The sequence below is a fragment of the Gossypium arboreum genome, chromosome 11 (assembly GCF_025698485.1).
Source record: "Gossypium arboreum isolate Shixiya-1 chromosome 11, ASM2569848v2, whole genome shotgun sequence".
Lineage (NCBI taxonomy): Eukaryota > Viridiplantae > Streptophyta > Magnoliopsida > Malvales > Malvaceae > Gossypium > Gossypium arboreum.
The window spans coordinates 123,788,261-123,816,196 of record NC_069080.1 but is presented as its reverse complement, the minus strand read 5'-3'; the positions used below and the strand labels follow the sequence as shown (position 1 = coordinate 123,816,196).

At 33.1% G+C, this 27,936-nt stretch overlaps 2 protein-coding genes across 2 annotated transcripts; both read left to right on the top strand.

Annotated features, from left to right (window-relative positions):
* The first annotated feature begins 2,983 nt into the window (after window positions 1-2,983).
* On the top strand, window positions 2,984-4,297 carry LOC108472367 (uncharacterized). The gene is made up of 2 exons (XM_053021375.1): window positions 2,984-3,632; window positions 3,708-4,297. The coding sequence occupies exons 1-2, from the start codon at window positions 2,984-2,986 to the stop codon at window positions 4,295-4,297; spliced, it is 1,239 nt and encodes a 412-aa protein (XP_052877335.1).
* Window positions 4,298-4,450: 153 nt separating this feature from the next.
* On the top strand, window positions 4,451-5,653 carry LOC108472366 (uncharacterized). Its single transcript, XM_017773847.1, has 4 exons — window positions 4,451-4,505; window positions 4,650-4,804; window positions 4,901-5,460; window positions 5,551-5,653. Exons 1-4 carry the CDS (start codon window positions 4,451-4,453, stop codon window positions 5,651-5,653), a joined length of 873 nt encoding a protein of 290 aa, XP_017629336.1.
* Window positions 5,654-27,936: the final 22,283 nt, after the last annotated feature.

Sequence of the window (27,936 nt, the reverse complement as noted above, 5' to 3'; positions counted from 1 at the left end):
ACCCTAGGGTTTCTGCCCTCTTTCTCCTCGCGCCGCAAACAGAAGGTTCCAGAAGCCAAGCCTCATGACTCTTCAGGTCCTGCTGTTCCAGCTACCCCGTCAAGGCCATGATTCCAGGCCCCAAGTCACGCCGAGATCAACGCCACCAGTGGACCATCGTTAAGCCTTTGCCATTGCCGGATTTTTCGCAAGTACCTGCAAGAAAAGGAAAGAAAATCACAGCAGACATGCGAAGCAAATACGGAAAGAAATCGGAGATTTCTTTCCAAAACTTGTAGTAGTCGAGGCTATAAAGCCTTCTTTTTAATCTGTAAAAAAGGACGAGGAAGATATACCAAAATATTGTACACATAATCTTTTTTGCAATAATATACCAGAGATTTTTTACAGAAGACAAAGGTGACATATTTTTATTTTTGTTTCATTCTCTTGATCATGAGTTTATGCATATAATATAATAAATAGATAGAGGGAGAGAATACTTGGAGAATCGCCTTGAAAAGCGAAACTTTTCAAGTTCCGACCTTCGTGTGTGGCGGAGTCGGTGGCGGCGCGTGGATCTCAGCGCGAAGGTCTGATGACCAGAACTGATCGGCTAAACGCCGGAGCTCAGAGGACCAGGGATCCTCTTCAGAGGATTTTTTTTGTTTTTTTTAGAAACTGGGTTTCTAAATGATTTTAAAGCTGAAGATTTGGCTTATATAGCCTGGTCAAAACGACAACGTTTTAGACCCTCAGGATCCGCATGTTGACCCGATTACCCGGGGAGGATCCACGCGTTTTTTTATAACTGGGTTAATTGCTCAATCAGTCCTTCTGCTCCTTTTTGCGTTTACAATTAAAACCTTATTTTATGATTCGGCCCTATTATTTTATTTTAGTTTTAATTTGGTCCTGACAGTTGTTAAATTTCATTTTGGGAAACGTCGCCATTTTGGGAATAGGGCAATTTGCCCAGTGAGTCCTTTTAATTTTGCGCGCGTTTTAAATAGGTCCTTAATCTAGTTTTATTCCTTTCAAAATTTACCCCATAATTTTGTTAAACTTCAAATTTAGTCCTATATTTATTATATTATTCTATATATATATTTTATTATTTGTTTATTTTAATTTCACTTTATATTATATATTATAAAATTATTTTATTATGAGTATTATTTTCGATTATATATTATTATTATTTATTATATATGTTATTTCCTTAAATTATTATTTTACATCTCTTTTATATATTATTATATTTTCACATATATTATATTTATTAATTATTTACATATATATTGTTTTATATGTTACTTTATATTATATCTATTATTTTTCTCATATATTTATATTACATTTTATTATATAATCTTTATTATATTTTATTTTTTATTATTTTTTATATGTTATGTATATCATGTAGCATAAATTATATTATTTTATATATATATATATATATATATATATATATATTATTTTAAAATGTAAATTATTATTATTAAATCATATTTTTAACTCACATTATATACACATTTCATTTTATTATTTATTTACTATATATTATTTCATTTTAAACTAATATTGTTATATTATGAAATCTCTTACATACTTTTAAACTAATATATTATTACATAATTATTATTCTTTTATTCTTGTTATTATATATTACATATTATATATTAAATACTTTTTAAAATTGTTATGAAGTATCTTATCTTTAATTATATATATTTTGCTAGCAATCAATCATTCTTATTTTTTTTATTTTATGTATCATGTATGTGTTAAAAGTTATTATTATTATTATTATTATTATTATTATTATTATTATTATTATTATTATTATTATTATTATATGTTATATTTTGTGAACATGCACATTGACACTATATTTCTTCTATTTATATATCATACATTATTCGATTATATTTTGTTTATATCATGCAAATATTATTTAGTATGTTTGTATACTTTGTTTATACATTTTCAATACATGTTATATATATATATATATCTTTGTTTGCATTTTTTGCTTTATATGTATTATTCTTTTTATCATAGTATTCATTTTTATCTACCTAGTACAATAATATATTATTATGATTTATAATGTAATACAATTCTCCACGCATCATCTTTAAAAGGAAAAGGCTCCAAAATTTTCAAAAAATATAAAGGCAATGCTTGGTGTTTGGAAATTTCGAAAAAGTAGTGCCCTAACTTATTGGGTTGCGACTTTTCTCTTTAAGTTCGAATAGTCAAGTACCCTTCTAAAGTTTTTAAAGGATTTCAAAATATAAGTGACTGTCTTGGAATTGCAAAGTGATATGTCCTAACTTACTGGATGTAGCATTTTGCTGTTTTGAGATAGAGATTTCTAAAAGGCTAACTTATAGTCAATACTTTGATACAAGTAAACCCAAATTTTCAAATACTTTAAAGAGGATTACATCTTAAAATTTTTAATTTCCGACATTAGAGACATTTTGATAATCAATTAGGTACCAATTTTTGGGCGTTACGAGGGTTAGCACCCCTTCCTCGTACGTAACTGACTCCCGAACCCATTCTTTTGATTTCGTAGACCAAAACCAATGATTTCAAAACAAATGTTTTAAAGGTGATCCAATCACACCTAAAAAGATTGGTGGCGACTCCCGTTTTCGTTTTTAAAGTCGATTCTCATTTTTCAAAACTCGATTTAAAAATGGTTTCGACAATACTTTTTAAATAGTAAATGTTAACTTTATTTTAATTTAATGGTATATAATTCTTTTAATAGTACAATTTAGATGAAGATCTTGAATTCTTAGAAGGAGACATTCATAGATCTGTTATTAATGGTATTCCTTCCATTGACTTCTCTGAAAGGATTCAAAAAATTTTAGTTAAAGAGATGGAACTCCCGGTAATATTAAAATTACTTGGAAGAAACATTGGCTATGGGGCACTTAATAATTGAATTACCAGTCTTTGGAACACTGCCAAGCCATTCCATCTCATGGATATCGAAAATGGTTACTTTTTGGCAAAGTTCCAATCTTTCGATGATTACACTAAAGTTCTGGCGCAGGGCCCTTGGATGGTGTATAGCCAATACTTAACAGTTCAACCCTGGACAAAGGAGTTTTGCCCCTCACAACCCTACCCAAGCTTAGTATTGGCATGGATTAGACTGCCTGGACTTCCAAGTTATTTATACAAGAAGAAAATTATCGAGGTAATTGGAAACACCATTGGGAAAGTGATTCGTTTGGACTTTAATACTGATAGCAGGACTAGAGGCAGGTTTGCCAGACTAGCAGCCTACATCAATCTGGATAAACCTTTAGTTGCTCAAATCCTTGTGAATGGCAGAATTCAGAAAGTTGAATATGAAGCGCTGTCGACCATCTATTTTTCATGTGGGAAGTATGGACCTACTGCGGAATTCTGTATTGTGATGCAATCAGAACCTAGACCGGAGGAGCAGATGATGAATGTTGATCAGGTGGCGTCGGAGAAAAGAGAAGATACCACTGTTTATGGACCATGGATGGTGGCCAAACGAAAAAGCAGGCGAAATTCTCGGAATAATGTTCCTATTAGAACAGAGAATAAGGAGAAAGGAAATTCGGGTTCCAGATTTGGCGCTTTGGCTAGTATGGAAGGTGAATCCGACTTGGGAAAGGAGCAGGATAAGGGAGATAAAGGAATAGGGGCTGACTCTTAAGGGAAATTGAAAGATCCTAATTTTGGGAAGAAACAAAAGATCATCCTTCGAGATAACCCTAAAGTTAATAAGAGGAATCGGCTGGGGGGAGTTCTTCCGGAGAATGGGTTGTCTAATTCTATTATAGCAGACCCAAATATTAACAGGCCAGTGGTGGGCTCGGCTTTGCGAGCTATTGACTCAAATAATGGCAAGCGGGAAGAAGACCTAAGATTGTTTAATGTGATCCAGGCCAGTAATCTAGAAGGCTCCAATTGTAATGCTTTGGACTCCACACAGTGTGACCCAGGAAGTTCTTCTAAGCAACCTTTTATTTCAGATTTTAATTCTTTAGATAACATGGATTTACATAATTCACAAAATTCAAATTTTAATAATATGCCTGTGAATTTCTCGTGCATTAGCCCTATGTTTGTTGACCAGGGGGAGAATAATATTAAGGATCTTAGTACAGCTTCTAAAACTGTTGCCTCGATACCAGAATTAATTGAAATTCCGGTTGCTAATATTACTAAAGGCTTGAATAACACCAAGCATACTGCTATCTCATTTAAAGAGAAGGATTTAGCCGATAATAGAAACACGGGGAAGGCCTCCTTGTAAGATTTCAATGCTAGCAAAATTCAAGCTATATGGAAATTAATGGGAGGAAAAGATGGGGGATTTCGGGCCACAAGGAAAATTAATAAAGTCTATCATGGAAAAGGGAATTTTTTTAAAACTAAAAATTCTTCCAAAATTCCTTTGAGAGACTTTATGACCAAGCTGGCTCAATCTATTATGAATATTCAGAAAGTGGACCCTGGTACAGGTAATACCAGGGATGGTAAAACAACTTAATTCTATTTTGTTATTTCTGTCTGGTGGTTGTTTTTGAGATCTTTATTTGTGTTGATATTTTCTAATTTATTTTTTATGAATTCTAATATTTCAATCTTTTCTTGGAATTGCCAAGGGTGTGCAAGTAGTAAGTTAATTCGTGCTTTTTGTGAGTATAATTTAGAGCACAATCCGGATATTGTGTGCCTTTTAGAACCTGGAGTTAGTGGCATAAAAGCTGATTCTATTATTAGTAAATTGGGTTTTGATGTTTCTCATCGCATTGAATCTGTTGGTTTTTCAGGTGGCATATAGGTCGAATAGAAAGATTATATCTGTATTAAAATTATTCACAATCATCCCCAGTTTATGCTGCTATGCATTCAGGGGAACAATTTTTACAATTCTTTTTTCCTCTTTGTTGTGTATGGTAATCCTAACAAAATTAAGAGGAGATCTTTGTGGAGTGACATATTGAATGTTTTACCTCAGGATCATCTGCCATGGTTAATTTTGGGTGATTTCAATGCCATTCTCTCTGATAAAGATAAAAAGAGTGATCGTTCCATTGGTAAGAGATGTAATTACTTTGGTAATTTTGTTGACTCGTGTAATTTACAGGACCTAGGCTTTGTTGGACCATCTTTTACCTGGCAAAGAGGTAATACGCAAGAGCGATTGGGTCGAGCCCTTGCTAATGATGCATGGATTTTGGCTTTTTCGCAGACACTTGTTTATCATCTTCCTCGTATTAAGTCGGACCATAGGCCCATTCTCCTAAAGACTAATCCTGAGCTTAATACCTCAAAAGGGAGACCATTTCGATTCCTTAGAGGATGGACAAAGCATGCAAATTTTAAGGATCTAATTGTTAAGAAGTGGAGATTTTCAGGTAATATGGCTGATTCTTTATCTGAATTTACTTCACATGTTAAAGATTGGAACAGGTTCGTCTATGACTTTATAGGAACGAGGAAAAAATAGCTTATGAAGTCACTTGGGAATATTCAAAAGCCTATGGATCAGTCAAATTCTAGGAGATTAATTAAGTTAGAGATGGAGATCAGAGATGAGTTGGAGAGTGTGCTCAATCATGAGGAACTGTTATGGAGACAGAAGGCGAGGTGTGATTGGCTCTAATTTGGGGATCGTAACACCAGCTTTTTCCATAGTCGTACACTGCAAAGGAGGAAAGCGAATCGCATTATGGCCTTACATATTAGCAATAGGGAGTGGTGTGCAGATCAGTTGGTTCTCAGTAGTGAGGCTGCCATATTTTTTGAAAATTTGTATGGTGAAACTCCTTCTCCCATGCCTAACCTTCCTGCAAATATATTTCCTCGTCTCAAGGAGAATGAAATTGATTATCTTAGTAAGCCAGTTTTGAATGGCAAAATTAAAAAAGCCCTGTTCGACATGGCTCTATTGAAGGCCCCAGGAAGTGATGGTTACCATGCATTTTTTTCTAGAGTCAATAGGATTTAGTGGGACAAGCGGTTTGTGAGTGGGTCCAAGGAATTTTTGCTGGTAATAGAATTAAAGTTGCTCTCAATAATACCCTTATCACACTTGTCTCGAAGAAAGATTATCCGGAGGACTTCAGTCATTTTCGGCCTATTAGTCTGTGTTCCGTTATGTATAAGTTGGTGATAAAGGTGATGCCAATAGATTTAAAGTAGTGCTTCCAAACTTTATATCTCCAGAGCAAGCAGGTTTTATTGATGGTAGAAGTATTTCTGATAATATCATCATTGCACAGGAAGTCATACATTCGATGCGTAGGAGGAAAGATGATAGGAAATGGATGGCTATTAAGTTGGATTTGGAAAAAGCTTATGATAGGATTAGCTTGGAGTTCATAGATGCTTCTCTTGGTGCTGCTAAGATACCTGATTTAATCAGGAAGGTAATTATGGATGCTATTTCTTCCTCTACCATGTAGATTCTTTGGAATGGAGTTCCCTCTAAGTCCTTTAAGACGATAAGAGAGGTTAGGCAGGGGCGTCCCCTATCGCTCTATATTTTCGTCCTTTGTATGGATTGGCTAAGTCACTTGATCAGATCGAACATCGCAGCTGGTAGATAGAGCCCTATTCGATTATCTAGATTGGGATCGGTATTATCTCATCTCTTCTTTTCTGATGATCTCGTCATTTTTGGAAAGGCAGAGATAAATCAAACCCAAGTTCTCAAGGAAATCCTTCAACGGTTTTGTGACTTTTCTGGTCATAAGATTAGTACAAGGAAGAGTAATATGTATTTTTCTAAAGGAGTGGATCCTAGTGTTTGTGATTAGATTAGTCAATTCTTTGGGTTTCAAAAAGTTTCCAACCTTGGGAGATATTTGGGGGTGCCCCTTCTGCACGAACGAGTTATTAGGAGCACTCTAAATTTTGTGGTGGATAAAGTAAGATGCAAACTCTAGAATTGGGAAGCTAGGAAACTTTCCTTTACAGGTAGGGTCACTCTCGCTCAATCTGTTCTTCTTACTATTCCTAACTATTTCATGCAGTCCTTGGCGTCCCTAAGGGAGTCTATGATGAGATTGAGAAGATTGCTAGATAGTTTTTTTGGGGAAGTTCAGCTGGTCATACTAAAACCGCTTTGGTTGGTTGGGACTCCATTTGTCAACCCAGGTCTTGTAGAGGATTGGGGATTAGACATCTTCAGGATCAGAATAATTCTTTTCTTATGAAAATTGGGTTTAACCTTGTCTCTCTTAAGGATGCTTTATGGGTTCGAGTTCTTCGCTCAAAATATGGGTGGAAAAATCAGCTTCCTGATTCTATTCATAAAAGTAACTGCTCTCATCTATGGAGATCTATCTCTAAGTTGTGACCCATTTTTCGTGAGAATCTTATGTGGTTGGTAGAAAATGGCTCTTCAATCCAGGGTTGGAGAGATAATTAGATACCTGATGTTGGGCCCCTTTTTTCCTATGTTTCTACTTATGAAAGACTTAACTTGGATAGTACCCCGAAGGATTAGGTGCTTCAAGATGGCTCTTGGAATGTTGATATGCTCCATATTTGGTTGTCTGAGGATGTAATCAAACGTATCATTAGCATCCCTCCTTCGCATCCGGCGGGGGGTGAGGACAAAATCATTTGGGCTCGTTCTAGATCAGGATCCTTTTCTGTTTGCAGTGCTTACTGGTCCTTAAAGGAAAATTCTTGGAGCCCTAAAGATAACATTTGGAGGCCTATTTGGAAGTATCAAGGCCCTCAGAGGGTGTGTCTTTTCCTTTGTATTATGGCTAAACATAGACTTTTTACTAATTCCGAAAAGGCCAGAAGAGGCATTGGGCAGAGTAGTGAGTGCCCATAGTGCGATTATGCCAATGAAGATATCATGCACGTGCTCCATGATTGCTCGAAGGCTAAAAAAGTGTGGAAGCTTATTGTTCCTATAGAGAAGCAAGCCAGGTTTCTTTCTAACCCTTTTCATATTTGGTTTTTAACTAATCTTTGTTGTCAGCTTAAGTTGCAGGATAAGGGAATTTCTTGGTCATGCCTCTTTGGATTAATCGCTTGGAGAATTTGAAAGAACAGGAATCTTTTCATCTTTCAAAACATTGATTGGACGGCCCAGGATGCCATCAAATCATCTCTCAGTTGGGCTCAACATTTTGAATCCTTTTTGCTGGGAACCAAGAATAGATCTAGGCATTTAAAGATTCATCACCATTGCTCAGAAGATTGGGTGTTTTTATTTACGGATGGAGCAGTAACTAGATCTTCCGGGAAGGCTTCAGTAGGTGGAGTGGTTCGTGATCGGGATGGACATTAGATGCTGGGGTTTACACATTATCTAGGCAGATGTTCACCTTTTGAAGAAAAACTTTAGGGTATTCTTGATGGCATCCTCATACTTTTAAATAAGGGGTATAAAAGAGTCAGGATCCAGACAGACAATATGGAAGTGGTCGGAGCCTTAAATATGGAAGAAAATTTGGACTCTGGGATTACCTTGCTTAGAAGAGTCAAAAGAGTCATGCGTTCTGTAGAACAGTGGGAATCATGTACGTTCCTCAATAGTATAATCTAGTTGCTGACAAGCTAGCGAAGATCAGTCTCTCTTCGCAGATCTCCCTCCAGATTTTTGAAGTCCCTCCTGATGTGATGGCTACTTCTATCCAACAGGATCAAGCTCTTAGCTTATCTTAAAGTCTTTTAAAGTTGCCTTCTTGCTTATGCTCCTTTCACCAAAAAAAAAAAGTATACAGCTTAAACTATTCCATTTAATACACTTTTATTTCATCATTTGATTTATAAATGATTAAAAACTATTAGGTTCCAACAAACAGCAACCAATATTTTGATATGAGTACACCTAAGACCACCAAAGAGCCTAGAACACACTAATATTCAAATCGTGGAAGCCTATGAGTATTTTGGATTGCCTAGTTAACTTATTTATCTTTTTTTTTTGTACAAATGTTGTACTATTTTAAAACCTAATTTCGCAAATTTAATTAAATTTTCATCTTATTTACCATATTCTTCATATATGGAAATGTAAATCCTAGCAATCAATTTAGATAAGCTCTTATGAAGGGGTAGCTTTAGAGCATTAGCAATCTATATGGAGAGAGGATAGTCTACTATAATTTTCTTTAACTTTGGATGGAACACTGTGACAGAAAGTGCTTCTTCTAATATATTTTCTCCATACAGTTGAAAGTGTGCAGCTTCATTCAATTCTAGTATTCCTTTCATAACATTGATTAAGGATTTTTAAACTTTCATTTCTCATCTTTGAATTTGTTGAATGTGTATGTTCAATCATTGAAATTTTTTACATAAAATAAATAGTTAGATATCTTTATTTTATTAAAAATTTGACATGCATAATCTATATAAATATAATATAAATATATATAATCATCGGATCATCATAATACTAATTATACAAAAATTCTACAAAGTGTAAACTACCTTAATTTTACATTAATATAAGAGTGTAAATTTACTTCTAACAAATTAAAATATACCACAATTGATAGAAATAAGTGACCCAAATCCTTATTTAAATAAAATACGTTGGTAAAATAAAAGAAAAGAAAAATCCATATAGAATTACACTTCTTTTATTTTATTTTAGAATAAGATTTCTAAACCTTATTAAATTCCATTTATTTGATATTGATTAGAATAATGTGTTTTAGTCTTACTAGAATATGGCTTTACAAGCCTATAAATAGACATAGTCTATTTCTCTTGTAATAATTCGAATTCGACAGAGTGAATTTTCTTCTCCTCTGCCCGTGGTTTTTTCTCGAAAGGGTATCCAGTAAAAATCTGTGTGTTCTTTATTTTATTTTTTTTACAAATTGGTATCAGAGCTTCTGAGTTGTTCATCTCAATAACAGTAATGGCGTCTTTGAAGTATGAAATTCTGCTATTGGATCGCACCACCAGATTTGTGCTATGGCAAATTAAGATGCAAGCAGTTCTTGCGCAGATGGCTCCGGAGGATACCCTGCTAGGGATAGATAAGATGCCTTCGACATTAACAGATGAAGAGAAGAAGTGTAAGGATCTAAAGGCGTTAACACAATTACATCTGCATTTGTCTAATGAAATTTTGCAGGATGTGATGAAAGAGAAGACTGCCGCTGCATTATGGAAGAGGCTAGAACAAATATGTATGTCGAAAACTCTAACAAGCAAGTTGCATATGAAGCAGCATCTTTCTGCCCATTGTTTGGAGGAAGGTGCATCTGTACACGAACACTTAACAGTGTTTAAAGAAATTCTCTCAAACTTGGAGGCCATGGAGGTTCACTATGATAAGGAAGATCTAGGGTTGATTCTACTTTGTTCGTTGCCCCCGTCTTATTCAACCTTTAGAGACACAATTTTATATATCCGCGAGTCTCTTACAGTTGATGAGGTTTATGATTCTTTAACCTCGTATGATAAGATAAAGCATCTGTGGTTAAACTTGACTCTTAGGGAGAGGGTCTCATTGTTCGTAGAAGACAAGATCAGAATGCTGATGAAGATCATGGTAGGACACAGGAACGGAATCCTCGTGGTAAATCTAAGGGTAGATCAAAGTCTTCAAATAGAGGTAAAACTTGCAACTTCTGCAAGAAGAAAGGGCACATTAAATCTAAGTGCTATAAGCTACAGAAAAAGATTAAAAGGGAGGCTGCAAATCAAAAAGGAAAACAACCAGAAAATTCTGGTGAAGCTGATGTTGTAGAAGACTACAGCGATGGTGAACTTCTAGTCGCTTCTGTCAATGATTCTAAAGTAAGCGAGGAGTGGATACTTGATTCAGGTTGCACCATCCACATGAGTCCTAATCTGGATTGGTTTACAACTTACAAAACAATGTTTGAAGGTGTTGTTTTGATGGGACATAATACTTCATGTAAAATCGCAGGTGTTGGAACAATTAAAGTTAAGATGTTTGATGGAGTTGTCAAAACACTTAGTGACATACAACATGTTTTGCAGGGTTCTACTGTTACTGGTGATCTAGCTGTCGCTTCTTCTTCCTTGTCAGATGATGATATTACTAAACTTTGGCAGATGCGCCTAGGGCATATAAGTGAGAATGACATGGCAGAATTGAGAAAAAGAGGATTTTTTTATGGGCAAGGAATTTGCAAACTGAATTTCTGTGAGCATTGTGTTTTTGGAAGGGAAAAAGAGTTCGATTCACCAGAGAAATCTATAACACAAAGGGAATGTTGGAGTATTTTCATTCTGATCTGTGGGGGCCATCTAAAGTGCCTTCGAGAGGTGGAGCTAATTATATGCTAACCTTTATTGATGATATTTCCAAAAAAGTTTGGGCGTTCTTCTTGAAGCAGAAAAGTGATGTGTTTTCTGCATTTAAGTCTTGGAAAATTATGATTGAAAAACAGATGGGTAAACAAATAAGATACCTCCCTACAGACAATGGCTTAGAGTTCTGTTTTGATGAGTTTAATAGATTGTGCAAGTCAGAAGGAATTGTGAGACACTTGACAGTTCGCCATACTCCACAGAAAAATGGTGGAGCAGAACGAATGAACAGAATGATCATGGAGAAGGTTTGATGTATGTTGTCAAATGCAAACTTACCAAAGTCATTTTGGGCAGAAACAGCCTCTACTGCATGTTTTTTGATCAATCAATCCCCATCCGTTGCCATTGAGAAAAAGACTCCACAAGAGGTATGGTCTGGTAATCCTTCTAATTATTCTAATTTAAAGATCTTTGGGTGTCCTGCATATGCTCATGTTGATAATGGAAAATTGGAACTGAGATCCATTAAATGTGTTTTTCTTGGTTATAAAGCTGGTGTAAAAGGGTATAAGTTATGGTTTCCTGAAAATAGAAAAGTTGTGATTAGTAGAAATTTTGTTTTTGATGAAACTGCTATGCTACCTAACTTATCTCTTAAAGACTCTTCTAATAAAGAAAATCAAAAGCAGGTGGAGCATCAGTTTAATACAGAGTCTACTCCTCAAGGTAGTACAAAAATTAAGAATAGAGTTGCTTATTCATCGCAATACTCTATCGCCAAAAACAGAAATAGAAGAGAAATTAAACCTCTAAAGAAGTATGTCGAGCCTGATCTAGTTGCTTATGCTTTAAATGTGGCTGAAGATATAGATGCAAATCAAGAGCCATCTAATTATTTTGAGGCAATTAACTGTGAAGACTCAAAAAAGTGGATGTTTGCTATGCAAGAGGAGATGGAATCACTTCACAAAAATAGAACATGGGATCTTGTAAAACTTCCCAAAGGTAAAAAAGGTTGTTGGTTGTAAATGGGTGTTTAAAAAGAAAGAAGGGACTCCAGGAGTTGAAGAACCCAGATATAAAACAAGGCTTGCTGCAAAGGGTTACAGTCAAATTCTAGGAATGGACTTCACAGATGCGTTCTCCCCAGTTGTTAAGCATAGTTTGATTCGAGATTTGCTTAGTATTGTGGCCATGCATGATTTGGAGCTTGAGTAGTTAGATGTAAAAACTACATTTTTGCATGGAGAACATGAGAAGGATATCTACATGCAACAACCAGAGGGTTTTACAGTCTCAGAAAAAGAGGACTATGTTTGCTTGCTGAAAAAGTCCCTTTTACGGTTTGAAACAGTCACCAAGACAGTGGTACAAGAGGTTTGATTCCTTTATGACTTATCATGATTTCAAAAGAAGTAGTTTTGACAGTTGTGTTTACTTTAAGAAAAACAGTGATGATTCTTTTGTGTACCTATACTCTAGTACAGTGGGATCTCTCATGTATGCTATGGTTTGTTCACGTCCAGATTTATCATATGCAGTTAGTGAAGTTAACAGATATATGGTGAATCTCGGTAAAGAACATTGGAAAGCAGTTCAGTGGATTTTAAGATAATTACAAGGTACTACTGATGTTTACTTACAGTTTGAAAGAACTAGAGATAGAGTAATTGGGTATGTTGTTGTTGATTTTACTGGAGACCTTGATAGAAGAAGAACTGTCACAGGTTATGTCTTTACAATCGAAGGTTGTGCAATTAGTTGGAAAGCCACTTTGCAAACTACAATCGGTTTGTCTACCAATGAAGCTGAGTACATAGTGATTACTAAGGCTTGTAAAGAAGTTATTTGGTTGAAGAGACTCTTTAGTGAACTCAATGAAGACCTTCAAATCAGCACAGTATTTTGTGACAGTCAGAGTGCCATCTTTCTTACAAAAGATCAAATGTTTCATGAGAGAACAAAACACATTGATGTTCAATATCATTTTGTTCGTGATATTATTGCTCGTAGTGATATTGTTGTGAGCAAAATTAGTACTCATGAAAATCCTACAGATATGATGACTATGTCATTTCCTATAACCAAGTTTGAGCATTGCTTAGACTTGGTTGTTGTTTGTTGTGGAAGTTAAACCCTTAAGGGTTTTTATGGAAGAGGTGGAGAACTTGTTCGTTGAGAGTTCGTGATGAAGAACTTGTTCATTGAGAATTAGTGTCAAGATGGGGATTGTTAGAAATAAGTGACCCGAATCCTTATTTAAATAAAATACAGTGGTAAAATAAAATAAAAGAAGAATCCATATAAAATTACACTTGTTTTATTTTATTTTAGAATAAGGTATTTTAAACCTTATTAAATTCTATTTATTTGATATTGATTAGAATAAGGTGTTTCAGTCTTACTAGAATATGGCTTGACAAGCTTATAAATAGACATAGTCTATTCCTCTTGTAATAATTCGAATTCAACATAGTGAATTTTCTTCTCCTTTGCCCGTGGTTTTTTCCCGAAAGGGTTTCCAAGTAAAAATTTGTGTGTTCTTTATTTTATTTTATTTTTTATTTTTTTACAACAATGAACCATGCTCTCTTAGCAAACAAAATCAAGCAGTAATAGTGGAGATCGTCATCAGTCTGAACATAATTGCAATGATGATGATATATAATCTGTAAGGCATCTTCTATCTCTTTCTCGAAATGTTTAACCATACCTAAGTGTTTAATTGGATCAATTATGTCCAACTTTTGGGATGGTTTATTTGTTCTTGTCACCAACATTCTCCTCACTTTTTTCTTCAGTTCTTTGTATTGTAGTTGGCTTTTGGCATCCATGTCCTATTCAAGTTTGAAAAACTTTGGTAAAAATAGAACATCGGTAGTGACAATATATCGCAAAGAAAAGAGAAATAAAAATAAAGAACACACAGATTTTTACGTGGAAACCCTTTCGGGAAAAAACCACGGACAGAGGAGAAGAAAATTCACGATGTCGAATTCGAATGGTTGCAAGAGGAGTTTCGACTATATCTATTTATAGGTTGAAAAAACCTAATTCTAATCAAAGTCAAATATATTATGTTAATAAATGCTAAATATATTATACTCATAAATACTAAATCTTCTAGAAAGAATATGTATTTTGTTTAACTTGACTTGCAAGTAATCTCTTAGATTTTGGGTCACACAACTCTAACAATCTCTACCTTGACATGAAATCTCAACGAACAAGTTTTTCACCTCTTCTATAAAACCCCTTAAGGGTTTAACTTCAACAATGAACACCAACCAAGTCTAAACAATGCTCAAACTTGGTTATAGGAAGTGAGTTAGTCATCATATCTGCAGGATTTTCATGAGTACTAATTTTGCTCACAACAATATCACCACGAGCAATAATATCACGAACAAAATGATACCGAGCATCAATGTGTTTTGTTCTCTCATGAAACATTTGATTTTTTGTAAGGAAGATGACACTCTGACTATCACAAAATACTGTACTGATTTGAAGGTCTTCATTGAGTTCACTAAATAGTCCCTTCAACCAAATAGTTTCTTTACAAACCTCAGTAATCGCCATGTACTTAGCTTCAGTGGTAGACAAAGCGATTGTAGTTTGCAAAGTGGCTTTCCAACCAAGTGTACAACCTCTGATTGTTAAGACATAACCTGTGAGAGATCTTCTTCTATCAAGGTCTCCAGCAAAATTAGCATCAACATACCCAATGACTCAATCTCTAGTTCTTCTAAACTGTAAGCAAACATCAATAGTACCTCGTAAGTATCTTACAATCCACTAAACTACTTTCCAATGTTCTTTATCAAGATTCGTTATAACACCCCTTACCCGTACCCAAGGCCGGAACAGGGTACGAGGCATTACTAGACTTAACCATACACATAGACAAAAATCGAGCCATAAAATTTCATTTAATTCAAAACCTTTCGAACACATGCATAAACTCATATTTAAAGATATATAACGTGGCATAAATGAGCACTTACACATCCATAATCATGCAATAACATGTCATTCACTTTAAACATATTTGCTTACCATCCTATATATAATATACAATCTTATATTAACTAGAACTGGGCATGCTAAATCTTATTCTCATTTTATACCATCATAATGTAGTTACCAATTTGTCCATTAAACATCTATATTCAAGGCAACATTACTCTTTTCCATTTAATTCATGAACCACTAGCCTGCATTTAACGTACCTGATGTCTTACCAATCACGCATAACAAACAAAGCTAACTATATCATCACATCAAAACATAGGACATGGCATGATTAATTAAACTTACAAACCATAATGGATAAGGACCACATCTCATGATCATATACGATAACTCAATGCAGACCGATACGTATGGTCAAATTCATAATAATAATACATATCACAAACCAACTTCCTATACATGCCACTCACTTGATATTTCTAATATTTGAATTAATTCTCCCAAAAATGATAGCTTAATAGTGTGATTTTGCCTCCGACGATCTCCAACCCCGAGCCAACCTGCCAAAACTAAAGAAGTAGAGAGGAGGGGTAAGCTTTACGCTTAGTAAGTCCATATGAAGTTAATAAGCAATTACCCACATTTTTTTTAAATGTAAAACATTATAATTGTACAATTTACTCTTGTTTAGGTTAAGCTATTTTGTCGAGTTACAGTTACTAATTCGTTTATATTTGGAGCTACAAGACTCCAAATTAAGTTTTGTTAATTTTATTTGAAACTAGACTCATATACCTTTCTCCCATAAAATTTCCAGAAGTTTTGGTTTATCCAATTACTACAATTTATTCATTAAAGTTTCCCCTGTTTTGCTGTCCAACAGTTCCGACCTCTCTTCACTAAAAATTATTTTTCTCATAATACAGAATTCAGATAATGCTCTCATCTATCTTTATAGAGAATAGACTCATTAAGGATTTTAATAATATAAATTACAACCCATAATTATTTTTATACAATTTTTAATGATTTTCTCACATCGAAATAGGGGATTACAAATTCATTTAGACTCTGTCTCACAACAATTTAAATATCTCATAATATAAATTCTTATTGCATATACCGTTTCTTCTATGTGAAACTAGACTCATTAGCTTTAGCCACATATTTTAGTCAGCCTCTAATTCAATTTCTACAATTTATGGTGAATTTCCAAAGTTGAACCACTGCAATAACTCAAAACTGCCAAGGCTAAATTTACTCATTCATTACTATTATTCACCAAATCCATAATTATGCTTTATAAGCATAAATCCATAATCTCAATGTCATCAAGTATCAAGGACTTATTCCAAATCATGTCATTTTCATAATATTCACCAAATACTATATACATCATAGATCATCACATGTCAAGGCATCACACATAAGTTTAGTGTACATACATGTACAACTTGTAACATAACTCAAAGACATACTCACCAATGGCTTATCTCATTGGGATCATCAACGAATACTTCACCAAATTACCCGTTGAACACTCATAATATAATCAGATACACGGAATGCATGCACATAAATGCCATGCCCACAGCTAGACAAACTCAATTGCCTGCGGAATATATGTGTAGCCAAGCTACCATGTAACCCACCCATAAGTGAACCCGGACTCAACTCAACGAGCTCGGGTGTGCGTATCCATAAGTGAACTCAGACTCAACTCAATGAGTTCGGATGCCTAGTTACATCTCACGAACTCGAACTCAACTCAACGAGTTCGAAACTCAAATATCCTAGTGACATGTCACTTGTATCCTAATCTATTCCCAAGGTTCAAACGGAATTTTCCTCAATCACACATCTTTGTTGTCTTCCACAGAATGTTGGAACCGATACTTGGTAGCATTTCATATTTATCAAGTAGCTCACATAATTTGCATATTACTCAATAATAACCACAAAGCATAATATTTCATGATAATAATCATCATATCATATAAATATCATTAAATTACTTAAAATAACAATTATGTTACCACATTTACACATGAACTTACATCTCATTTAATATTAAGGCAATAACATTAAATTACACATTGCATTATTAAAAATCATATGAACTTACCTCGTATGCGAAAATGGCCATTTTTACCATTTTGTCCACAACCTGATATTTTCTAATTTTTGCCCAAATTTCGATTTTTCCTTGCTCTATAATTTCAAATCTAGCCTAATTAGGACTCACACTATTCAAATTAACCCAAAATCATATTTTTGAAAATTACAATTTTGCCCTTAAACTTTGTCAAAATTACATTTTTACCCCTATGCTCATAAATTAAACTTCATCCTATATACTTATGTTTTATGACATTCTAATCATTTTTCCCTTCTATAGCAACCTCAAATTTGCACTCTAACATATACTTATGAACATTAGGTATTTTTACCGATTATGTCATTTTACTCGTTTTCATGTAAAATCTCTTAGTAAAAGTTGTTTAACACAATTTCAAGCTTCATATTCTACCATAAAACATCAAAATAAACACATTTCACCTATGGGTATTTTTCCAAATATAAACCCTAGGTTAAATTATTGCTAGAATAAGCTTAACCAAGTTACCGGGATTTCAAAAATGTAAAGAACTTTAAAAACGGGGCTAGGGAGCACTTACAATCGAGCTTGGGAGTTTGAACAAACCTTAACCATGGCTGCGGCTGGTAGAAATGGTTGAATGAAGAAGATGATAGCTAATTTGGTTTATTTCCCTTTTTTAATTCTTTTAATTGTTAGTTTACCAAAATACCCCTAACTTGAAAATATTTTATTACACCCATTTCATGTCTATTTTTGTCCAGAAATTAAACAATGGTCTAATTACCATTTAAGGACCCTCAATTTAAAATTTCATAACAATTGGACACCTCTAGTATGTAGAACTCAACTTTTGCACTTTTTACGATTTAGTCCTTTTGACTAAATTAAGTGCTCGAACGTCAAAATTTTCGAACGAAATTTTCACGAAATTATTCCGTGAAATCGTAGACCATAAAAATATAATAAAAAATAAAATTTTCATCATCGGATTTGTGGTCCCGAAACCACTGTTTCGACTAGGCCCAAAATCAGGGTGTTACATTTGCCATGTATCTGCTAACTGCACATTCGCCATGTATCTGCTAACTGCACTGACTGCATATGATAAATCTAGATGTGAACGAACTATAGCATACATGAGAGATTCCACTGCACTAGAATATAGAACATGTGACATGTACTCAATCTCATCATCTGATTGTGGAGACAAAACTGATGAAAGTTTGGAATGGGTTGCTAAAGGAGTACTAACAGGCTTAACACTCTACATATTTAACCTACAAAGAACTTTATATGCCCCTTCTGACTTAGGTACAATTTACTTACTTTTCTATCTCTGAGAATCTCCATACCAAGCTTCTTCTTTACTAGTCTCAAATCTTTCATCTCAAATTCTTCACTTAGTTAAGCTTTGACCTTTCTTATCTTTCATTTATCTTTTACTGCTATCAACATGTCATCAACATAAAGGAGTAGATACACAAAAGAACCATCATTGTTTTTCTTAAAGTAAACATAACTGTCAAAACTACTTATTTTGAAATCATGAGAAGCCATAAAGGAATCAAACCTCTTTTACCACTGTCTTGGTGACTGTTTCAAACCGTAAAGGAACTTTTTCAGCAAGCAAACATAGTCCTCTTTTTCTAAGACTGTAAAACCCTCTGGTTGTTGCATGTAAATATCCTCCTAAAGTTCTCCATGCAAAAATACAGTTTTTGCATCTAACTGCTCAAGCTCCAAATCATGCATGGCCACAATACTAAGCAAAGCTCGAATCAAACTATGCTTCACAACTGAGGAGAACACATCTGTGAAGACCACTCTTGGAATTTGACTGTAACCCTTTGCAACAAGCCTTACTTTATATCTGGGTTCTTCAACTCCTAAAGTCTCTTCTTTCTTTTTAAACACTCATTTACAAAGAACAGCCTTTTTACCTTTAGAAAGTTTCACAAGATCCTATGTTCTGTTTTTGTGGAGTGATTCCATCTACTCTTGTATAGCAAACATCCACTTTTCTGAGTCTTCACAGCTAACCACCTCAGAATAATTAGATGACTCTTGGTTTGCATCTATATCTTCGGCAGCATTTAAAGCATAAACAACTAGATTAGCCTCGACATACTTCTTTGGAGGTTTAATTTCTCTTCTAGTTCTGTTTTTTGCGATAGAGTATTGTGGTAAAGAAGCAACTCTATTCTGACTTTTTGCATTGGCTTGAGGAGTCGACTCTGTTGTAGATGCTAGATTAATTTGATGCTCTACCTACTTTTGATTTTTTTATTGGAAGAGTCTTTAAAGATAAGATAGGTAGCATAACAGTTTTATCAAAAATAACATCTCTACTAATCACAACTTTTTTATTTTCAGGACACCATAACTTATACCCTTTTACACCATCTTTATAACCAAGAAAAACACATTTAATGGATCTCGGTTCCAATTTTTCATTATCAAAATGAGCAAGACACTCAAAGATCTTCAAATCAAAATAATCAGCAAGATTACCAGACCATACCTCTTGTGGAGTCTTTTTCTCAATGGCAATAGATGGAGGTCAGTTGATCAAAAAAATGCAGTAAAGGTTACTTCGACCCAAAACGACTTTGGTAAGTTGGCAATTGACAACATACATTAAACCTTCTCCATAATCATTATGTTCATTTGTTCTGCAATGCCGTTTTGCTGTGGAGTATGATGAAATGTCAAGTGTCTCACGATCCCTTCTAACTTGCACAGTTTATTAAACTCATCAAAACAGAACTCCAAGCCATTGTCTGTGCGGAGATATTTTATTTGCTTTCCTGTCTATTTTTTAATCATAGTTTTCCAAGACTTAAATATGGAAAACACATTACTTTTCTGCTTCAAGAAGAAAACTCAAACTTTTCTGGAAAAATCATTAATAAAAGTTAGCATATAATTAGTTCCACCTCTCGAAGGCACTCTGGATGGCCCCCACAAATCAGAATGCGTATACTCCAACGTTCCTTTTGTGTTATGGATTCCTTTAATGAATTGAACTCACTTTTGCTTCCCATAAATTCCATGCTCACAGAACTTTAGTTTGCATTCCTTACCCATCAAGAAGTCCTCTTTTGCTCAATTCTGCCATGCCATTTTCACTCATATGCCCTAGGCACATATGCCAAAGTTTAGTAATATCATCATCTGATAAGAAAGAGGAAGCGATAGCTCCATCACTAGTAACAGTAGAACCCTGCAAAACATATAATTTGACAGTCTTTCTCTGCCTTTTCGTCACAACGAGGGAACCTTTGGAAATCTTCAAAACCCCACTTTCAGCTATGTATCTGTACCCTTTTGAATCAAGAGTACTCAACGAAATTAAATTTCTCTTCAATTCTGGAACATGTTGCATGTCACTAAATGTTCTGACAACTCCGTCAAACATCTTAACTTTAATCATTCCAACACCTGCAATTTTACACGAAGCATTATTTCTCATCAAAACAACACATTTAGACACTGTTTCGTAAGTTGTAAACCAATCTCGATTAGGACTCATGTGGAAGGTGCAACCAGAATCAATGATCCACTCCTCACTCACTTTAGAATTATTGACAGAAGTGACTAGAAGTTCACCATCGCTGCAGTCTTCCACAAAATTAGCTTCACCAAAATTTTCTGGTTGTTTTCCCTTTTGATTACAGCCTCACTTTTGATCTTGTTCTGTAGCTTATAGCAATCAGATTTAATGTGTCATTTCTTCTTGCAAAAGTTACAAGTTTTACCTCTGTTTGAAGACTTTGATCTGCCCTTAGATTTACCGCGATGATTCCGCTCCTGTGTCCTTCCACGATCATCATCAGTATTCCGATCTTGCCTCCCACAAACAATAAGACCCTTTCTCTTAGAGTCGGGTTTAACAATAAGATGTTTCATCTTATCATATGAGGTCAAAGAATCATAAACCTCATCAACTGTGAGAGACTCGCAGCTATATAAAATCGTGTCTCTAAAGGTTGAATAAGACGGGGGCAACGAACAAAGTAGAATCAACCCTAGATCTTCCTTATCATACTGAACATCTTCCTTATCATACTGAACCTCTATGGCATCCAAGTTTGAGAGAATTTCTTTAAACACTGTTAAGTGTTCATGCACAGACTCATCTTCCTCCAAACGATGAGTATAAAGACGTTGCTTCATATGCAACTTGCTGGTTAGAGTTTTCAACATGCATATTTGTTCCAGCCTCTTCCATAATGTAGCGGCGGTCTTCTCTTTCATCACATCCAACAAAATTTCATTGGACAAATGTAGATGTAATTGTGTTAATGCCTTTTAATCCTTACGCTTCTTCTCTTCATCTGTTAATGTCGAATGCATCTTATCTATCCCTAGCAGGGCATCCTCCGAATCCATCTGTGTAAGAATTGCTTGCATCTTAATCTGCCACAACGCAAATCTGGTGTTGCGATCCAACAGTAGAGTTTCATACTTCAAAGACGCCATACCGTGATCAAGATGAACAACCCGAAAGCTCTGATACCAATTTGTAAAAATAAAACGTCAGTAATAACAATATATCGCAAAGAAAAGAGAAATAAAAATAAAGAACACATAAATTTTTATGTGGAAACCCTTTTGGGAAAAACCACGGGTAAAGGAAAAGAAAATTTACTATGTCGATTTTGAATTATTACAAGAGGAGTTTCGACTACATCTGTTTATAGGTTGAAAAAAACCTAATTCTAATCAAAGTCAAATATATTATGTTAATAAATGCCAAATATATTATATTCATAAATATTAAATTTTCTAGAAAGAAGATATATTTTGTTTAACTTGATTTGCAGGCAATCTCTTAAAATTTGGGTCACACAACTCTAACCGCTTTCAATTCACTTTAAAGCTCACAGTAAGGCAAGTATAATCAAACTTATTATCATTTTTCTTGTGTGTTGGAATGAAAATCAACATATGATTAGAAAAATAAAACATTTAATATATCTGTCGTATCAAAGACATGCCAACACTTGCATAAGATCCAAATAATTAACATCGTTATATAATCTCACATAAATAAACAAGAGGCATACAAACACACGAATGTACGTACCATTTCAACAGGAGAAGAAAGGAAAATATCTCCTCAAAAGGTAGGATTAAAATCGGCCAGATGGCGATTTTCCTTTGACATTTTATTATCTTGGGTTGGAACCATGTTTGTAGAAATTTGAGAAGACATTTCCTTAGTGTGCTAAAAGCTCTTTGATATTTGTGTGATCCAAATGCTTTTCTGAATGGCACGTATTTATAGGTACTTCCATTTATGTCCATCAACCTCAATACGCATTATAGTTTCCTCTTTCTCAATATGATGTGATGATAAAGGTTACTATGTAAGGACTATTATCGAAATTGTTTTTTTAATATTAATTAAAGATAAATTACAACTTTTTAACCCTAGAAGAAAAACTCGGCCACCATTTATATTGATTTTAAATGCATTTTCTAATTTTGTAGTAGACTTGTTTTATAATAAGGATATACAATGTTATAGGTATAATGATAAATTTAATTTTCAACATTTATAATTTTTGTCAATTTAGTAATTATATTCTTTTAGATACATTTGTATCTCAACCTTTTACAAAAGATTGAATTTGACCATCAACCTTTTGAAAAAAAAGAGTTGAACTGTTGTTGTTTAACAAAAAAAAATATTGACTAAAACAATGAATTTTTAAAAATTGTAGTCTGCATGACAATCTACTTGCATTTCATGCCAATTTTTTTTGAATTTTTATAAACTTTATAATTTTTTTAATTATTTGTTGGCGTGACATATAAGACAAATAGTGACATATTAGCATAAAGTACATGTAGGCTGTCATACGGGTTGCCCACCAACATTGTTAAAAAAATAAATGTTTTAGTCAGCATTTTCGTTAAAAAACAATTTAACTCTTTTTTGAAAGTTCAAGGGTCAAATTTAGCTCAAAAAGATAATAAGGTAAAATTGATAAAAGGTGTAAACATTGAAGGCTAAATTTATCATTATGCCTATCATATAATCTGAGTTAGTTAATCTTAATATCTATTGTGATTTAATAATATTCAAATTGAACTTTCACCCTATGTTTAGTAACAGTATTATTTTTTACACATATTTTAGTAGATGAATTAGTAATAAACTAATTAAATTGGTAATATTTAGCCACTCCCATGATTTATTTTTAGTAAAGAGAAAGAAAAATTTTGGCTTATTTTGAAGAGGTCTTATTTTTTACAAGAATTTTTACTCACCTTTCTAGTTTCAAGTTTAAATTTATACTATTTTTATTTTATACCTAACTATTGTAATACATATATAATAAATAAATTTTTTCTTCATATTATTACACTAATAACCAAACCTGATATTATTATTTATTATCAAAAGGTTTTCAAATAAAAATATTAATAAATCTATTTAAGTTTAAATTAACAGGAAAATTTTATTCATACGCTGTTAACACTGTATCCTCTTGTTTTGTTGAATGTATGTAGCACTCACTATCACTACATTGACTTGTAAACTTCTTGTTTTGCTTTTCTTTTCCTATTTAAATTTTATATATAGAATAAATAGTGTTTAAATATATTCAAACTTATATTTTAAATTGCAAATAATATTCATCTCATTGAAATTAATATTCAATCTTTTACTTTTATTCATCACAAATTAATAATATATATAATTTCTTACACTTTTTCATGTATTAAGTTGTATCACAACCTGGTTTCAAGACATTATACGCATAAGGCTCAAACATATTAAAGTTATCTTTTTATATTAAATATTTCTTTTCTATTATTTAATATGAATTTGAGTAAACCTAAATTAAAATTGTAACGCCTCAAAATTTTTGTTTTTGATTTGTTAAAAAATTGATAAAGTGACAGTTTAATAATATGTCTTATTTAATGGTCTAGACCACATATATGATTTGGTGGCATTACAACACTTATCTGTTTCTGGCAGTTTGACTACACTCTTCTGAAAAGTGACATACACTCACTTATAGATGTGTGAGGTTGGATGGGTATTAATTACCCTAACTGGTGTGTAGGGATGAATGGAGATGGTGTATAGTGGATGGAGATAGGATCTGATTTTGTATTTGATTATTTATCTGATTTTGCATCTAAAATTACATCTAATTTTGTATCTGGACTACAATGGTATAGTATCTGTTATTTTATATGCATATGATTTGTTGTGTAGGTTAAATTATACACTGGGCTTGTAAGCTCACTCTTTATTTTTATCCTCTCAGATAATCAGCAAATTTAGGACCGATTGGCATACAGAAACTTGGAATTGGATTCTTTCGATAAACTGATTTAAATGGACTTTATGTTAAATTTGAACTTTTCGTACTTTTGAAGTGTGAATTGTTTTGACCTTTGCTTTTTGTTCTAGCTTGTTTTTCCTAATTAAAATGTATTAAATTTCTAACTGTAAAATGATTTGTTGCAAATTAAACTATGGTGTTCAAAACCTTGTAGCTTAGTAAACTCCGCTGCAAAACGATATAAACACTTTAATGTTTCTTGTAATAAAATAATTTTTTTTATCAAGAATGTCCCTAAAATTGGAAAACGATTTATCAAAGTAAACACTGGTATAATCACACGATTTTAAAGTGAATTTATAAGTTTTTAATAAAGTTAAATAATTTCTCCGGTCATAACATCCAGATCAAATTTAGAGTATTACAAAAATTATATTTTATCTTATGTGCCACTATCATTAGTTTTGGTGTTTAGTGCTAAAAAAGGAAAGTAATAAGTCATACTCCACTCTTATTTCTCAATGATGAGAATATAAATATAAAAATTTCTCACATGGATTTCATGAAACTTGTCCCTTGCAAATGGCATTAATTTAATCTCAACTTATGCTTTTGCTTTTGTCATCTTAAAATAATATTATTGTATGCATTATAAATATATCTACTAAATCCTTGGGTAGTCATATTTTGTCTCTTTTTGTTGGTGTTTAGTGTTAAAATAATGTAATAATTCAAATTGAGCTAGACAAAATTTATAATAATTTCACAATTTTTATCACATGATTAGTCATACAAAAGTGTGAACATATACCACAAAGATAACCCTTAAAATCTTCTCAATTTAATCCTTCCGATCGACTGTGTCAAAAATTAATTAATATATTCATTTTTTGAATATGTTAAAATCTTAAATACAATATGATTCGTACATTAAATGTGTTTTATAGTATTTATTATTTAGTTTTGTATTTAATAACTATGATATCTAAAATAATAGAGTTTAGTTTTAATATGTTGAAAAGATACTTAGAACCATGAGGTGTGGTGAAGTGGTTGTTCACCTCATCTTTTAATTATGTGGTCGAGGTTTGATCCCTACTCATGAGAATGGAACACAATTTCATGACTAACCATTTATCTCTTCGGAGAGCACTCATGACGAGAAAATTAGTCATTATTGCCAGCAATGAATACCCTAATTACGACAAAAGAATAGGTAGCCTTGACGAAAATAGTATGTTAAAATTGCTCTGGTTCTTGTAATGGGGTAAGGGTCTTTGGTGTTGGGGTTAAAATTACTCTAGTAGTATGTTAGCATTTCTTGCAAATGCTGAAAATTGTAATTCTTGATTGAGCCAAAAAAAAAAAAAGGTAGCCTTGACGAAAATAGTTGAGAATTAGCTTTGGGGGTAAGAGGATAGAGAATTATAGAGCTAAAATATAAAAAGAGATTAGAGAGCAATGTTTTAATAATCAAATTTGTCGAGACCATTTTTAAAACCATTTTTAAATCGAGTTTTGGAAAATGGGAATCAACTTTAAGAAAAACGAAAACGAGAGTCGCCACCAATCTTTTTAGGTGTGATTGGATCACCTTATAAAATGTTTTGTTTTAAAACATTAATTTTGGTCTACGAAAGTCGAAAAAACGGATTCGGGAGTCAGTTACGTACAAGGAAGGGTTAGCACCCTCGTAACGCCCAAAAATTGGTACCTAATTGATGATCAAGTGTCTTTAATGTTGGAAATTTGAAAGTTTTAAGATGCAAACCTCTTTTAATTAGAATGTCTCAATTTTGAAAACTAAGGCTCACTTATTTCAAATGAGTCAAAACATCACATCCAGTAAGTTAGGATGCAACATTTTAAAACCTTCGAAACTAAACTCGTCTTTCGAAAATTTCTATCTCGAAACAACAAAACGTCATATCCAGTAAGTTAGGACACTATGTTTTGAAATCTCGAAATAATTGTTTAAGTTTTGAAAACTCAAAATCACTTAGAAGGGTGCTTGACTATTCGAATTCAACGAGAAAAGTCGCAACCCAGTAAGTTAAGGCACTACCTTTCTCGAAGTTTCCAAACATCAAGCATTGCCTTTTATTTTTTTAAAAAAAACCTTGGAATATTATTTTAAATGACGTTTTAGGATGACATATTAATGCATCATGAAGCATAGATGTACAAAATATTCTAACATTTCCATACAAACATAAATAATATCATTAAGACAAAACTAAATAACATGAACATACGTTTAATAAAAAAAATCATACTAGGGTAAATATAAGATAATAAACAAATAAAAACATGAGTAAACTAAAAGAAAAACATAATACATGCAAAAAGTATACAACAATATATATCATAAAATAGCACATAAAAGAAATAATTAAACATAGCATATAAAAAAATGAAACTATGCACAAATAAGATAAATGACATACACTAAAAATGAATAAATAGAACATTTACAAATTATAAAAATATAATGCAATAGTTCAAAATACATGAAATGATAATATAATATATATACATGCATAGAAAATATATATTTGGAAATAAACTATATAAAAGGTTAAATATTATAATATATAAAATACATAATCAAATGTATAAAAGATAGGAATAAATATACATATTTGAAAAATGAAGAAATTAAAATAAAAAAAGGTTGAAAAACTAAGATAGACGAAGAATAAAATAAGAACAAACCACAGAGAGTAAGAACGCAAGAGGGAGAGAAATTTGAGTTAATACTCTCAAGAATTCATATTGCTTCTCAAAATTCAAGTGATTTACAATGAAGGGAGAGGCCTCTATTTATAGTTGAGCCTCCCCAAATCTAACGGTACAGATCAATTACATCAACGGTTAAGAATAAAGGATATCTACAAATTAAATCTCCAAGATTACAAGATCATATCTTCAAGATTGCATATCATATCTAAGATTGCATATCCTTAAAGATTATATTTCCATATGAGTCAAGCTTATAGATGGACCTTAAATCTTTTCAAGTAATGGGCCATTCCGATTGGGCCAAATTATATGTTTGTAATTTTGGACTGAACTTGGACTTCATTTTTTTTGGGTTTATTATTTTTGTTTTTGGACTTATTTCTGGGCCCGAGCAAAATTGAGTGCCTACAGCTGCCCCTCTTTGCTCATTGTTGTGTAACAGGAATAGAGCAAAGACTATAAAAGGACCAATTTTACCCGGGCTCGCCGAGTCTTGAGTTCTTGATCCTTGATCTTCTTTAAATGGCCTCTTGACGGCTTCAATCTGCTTCA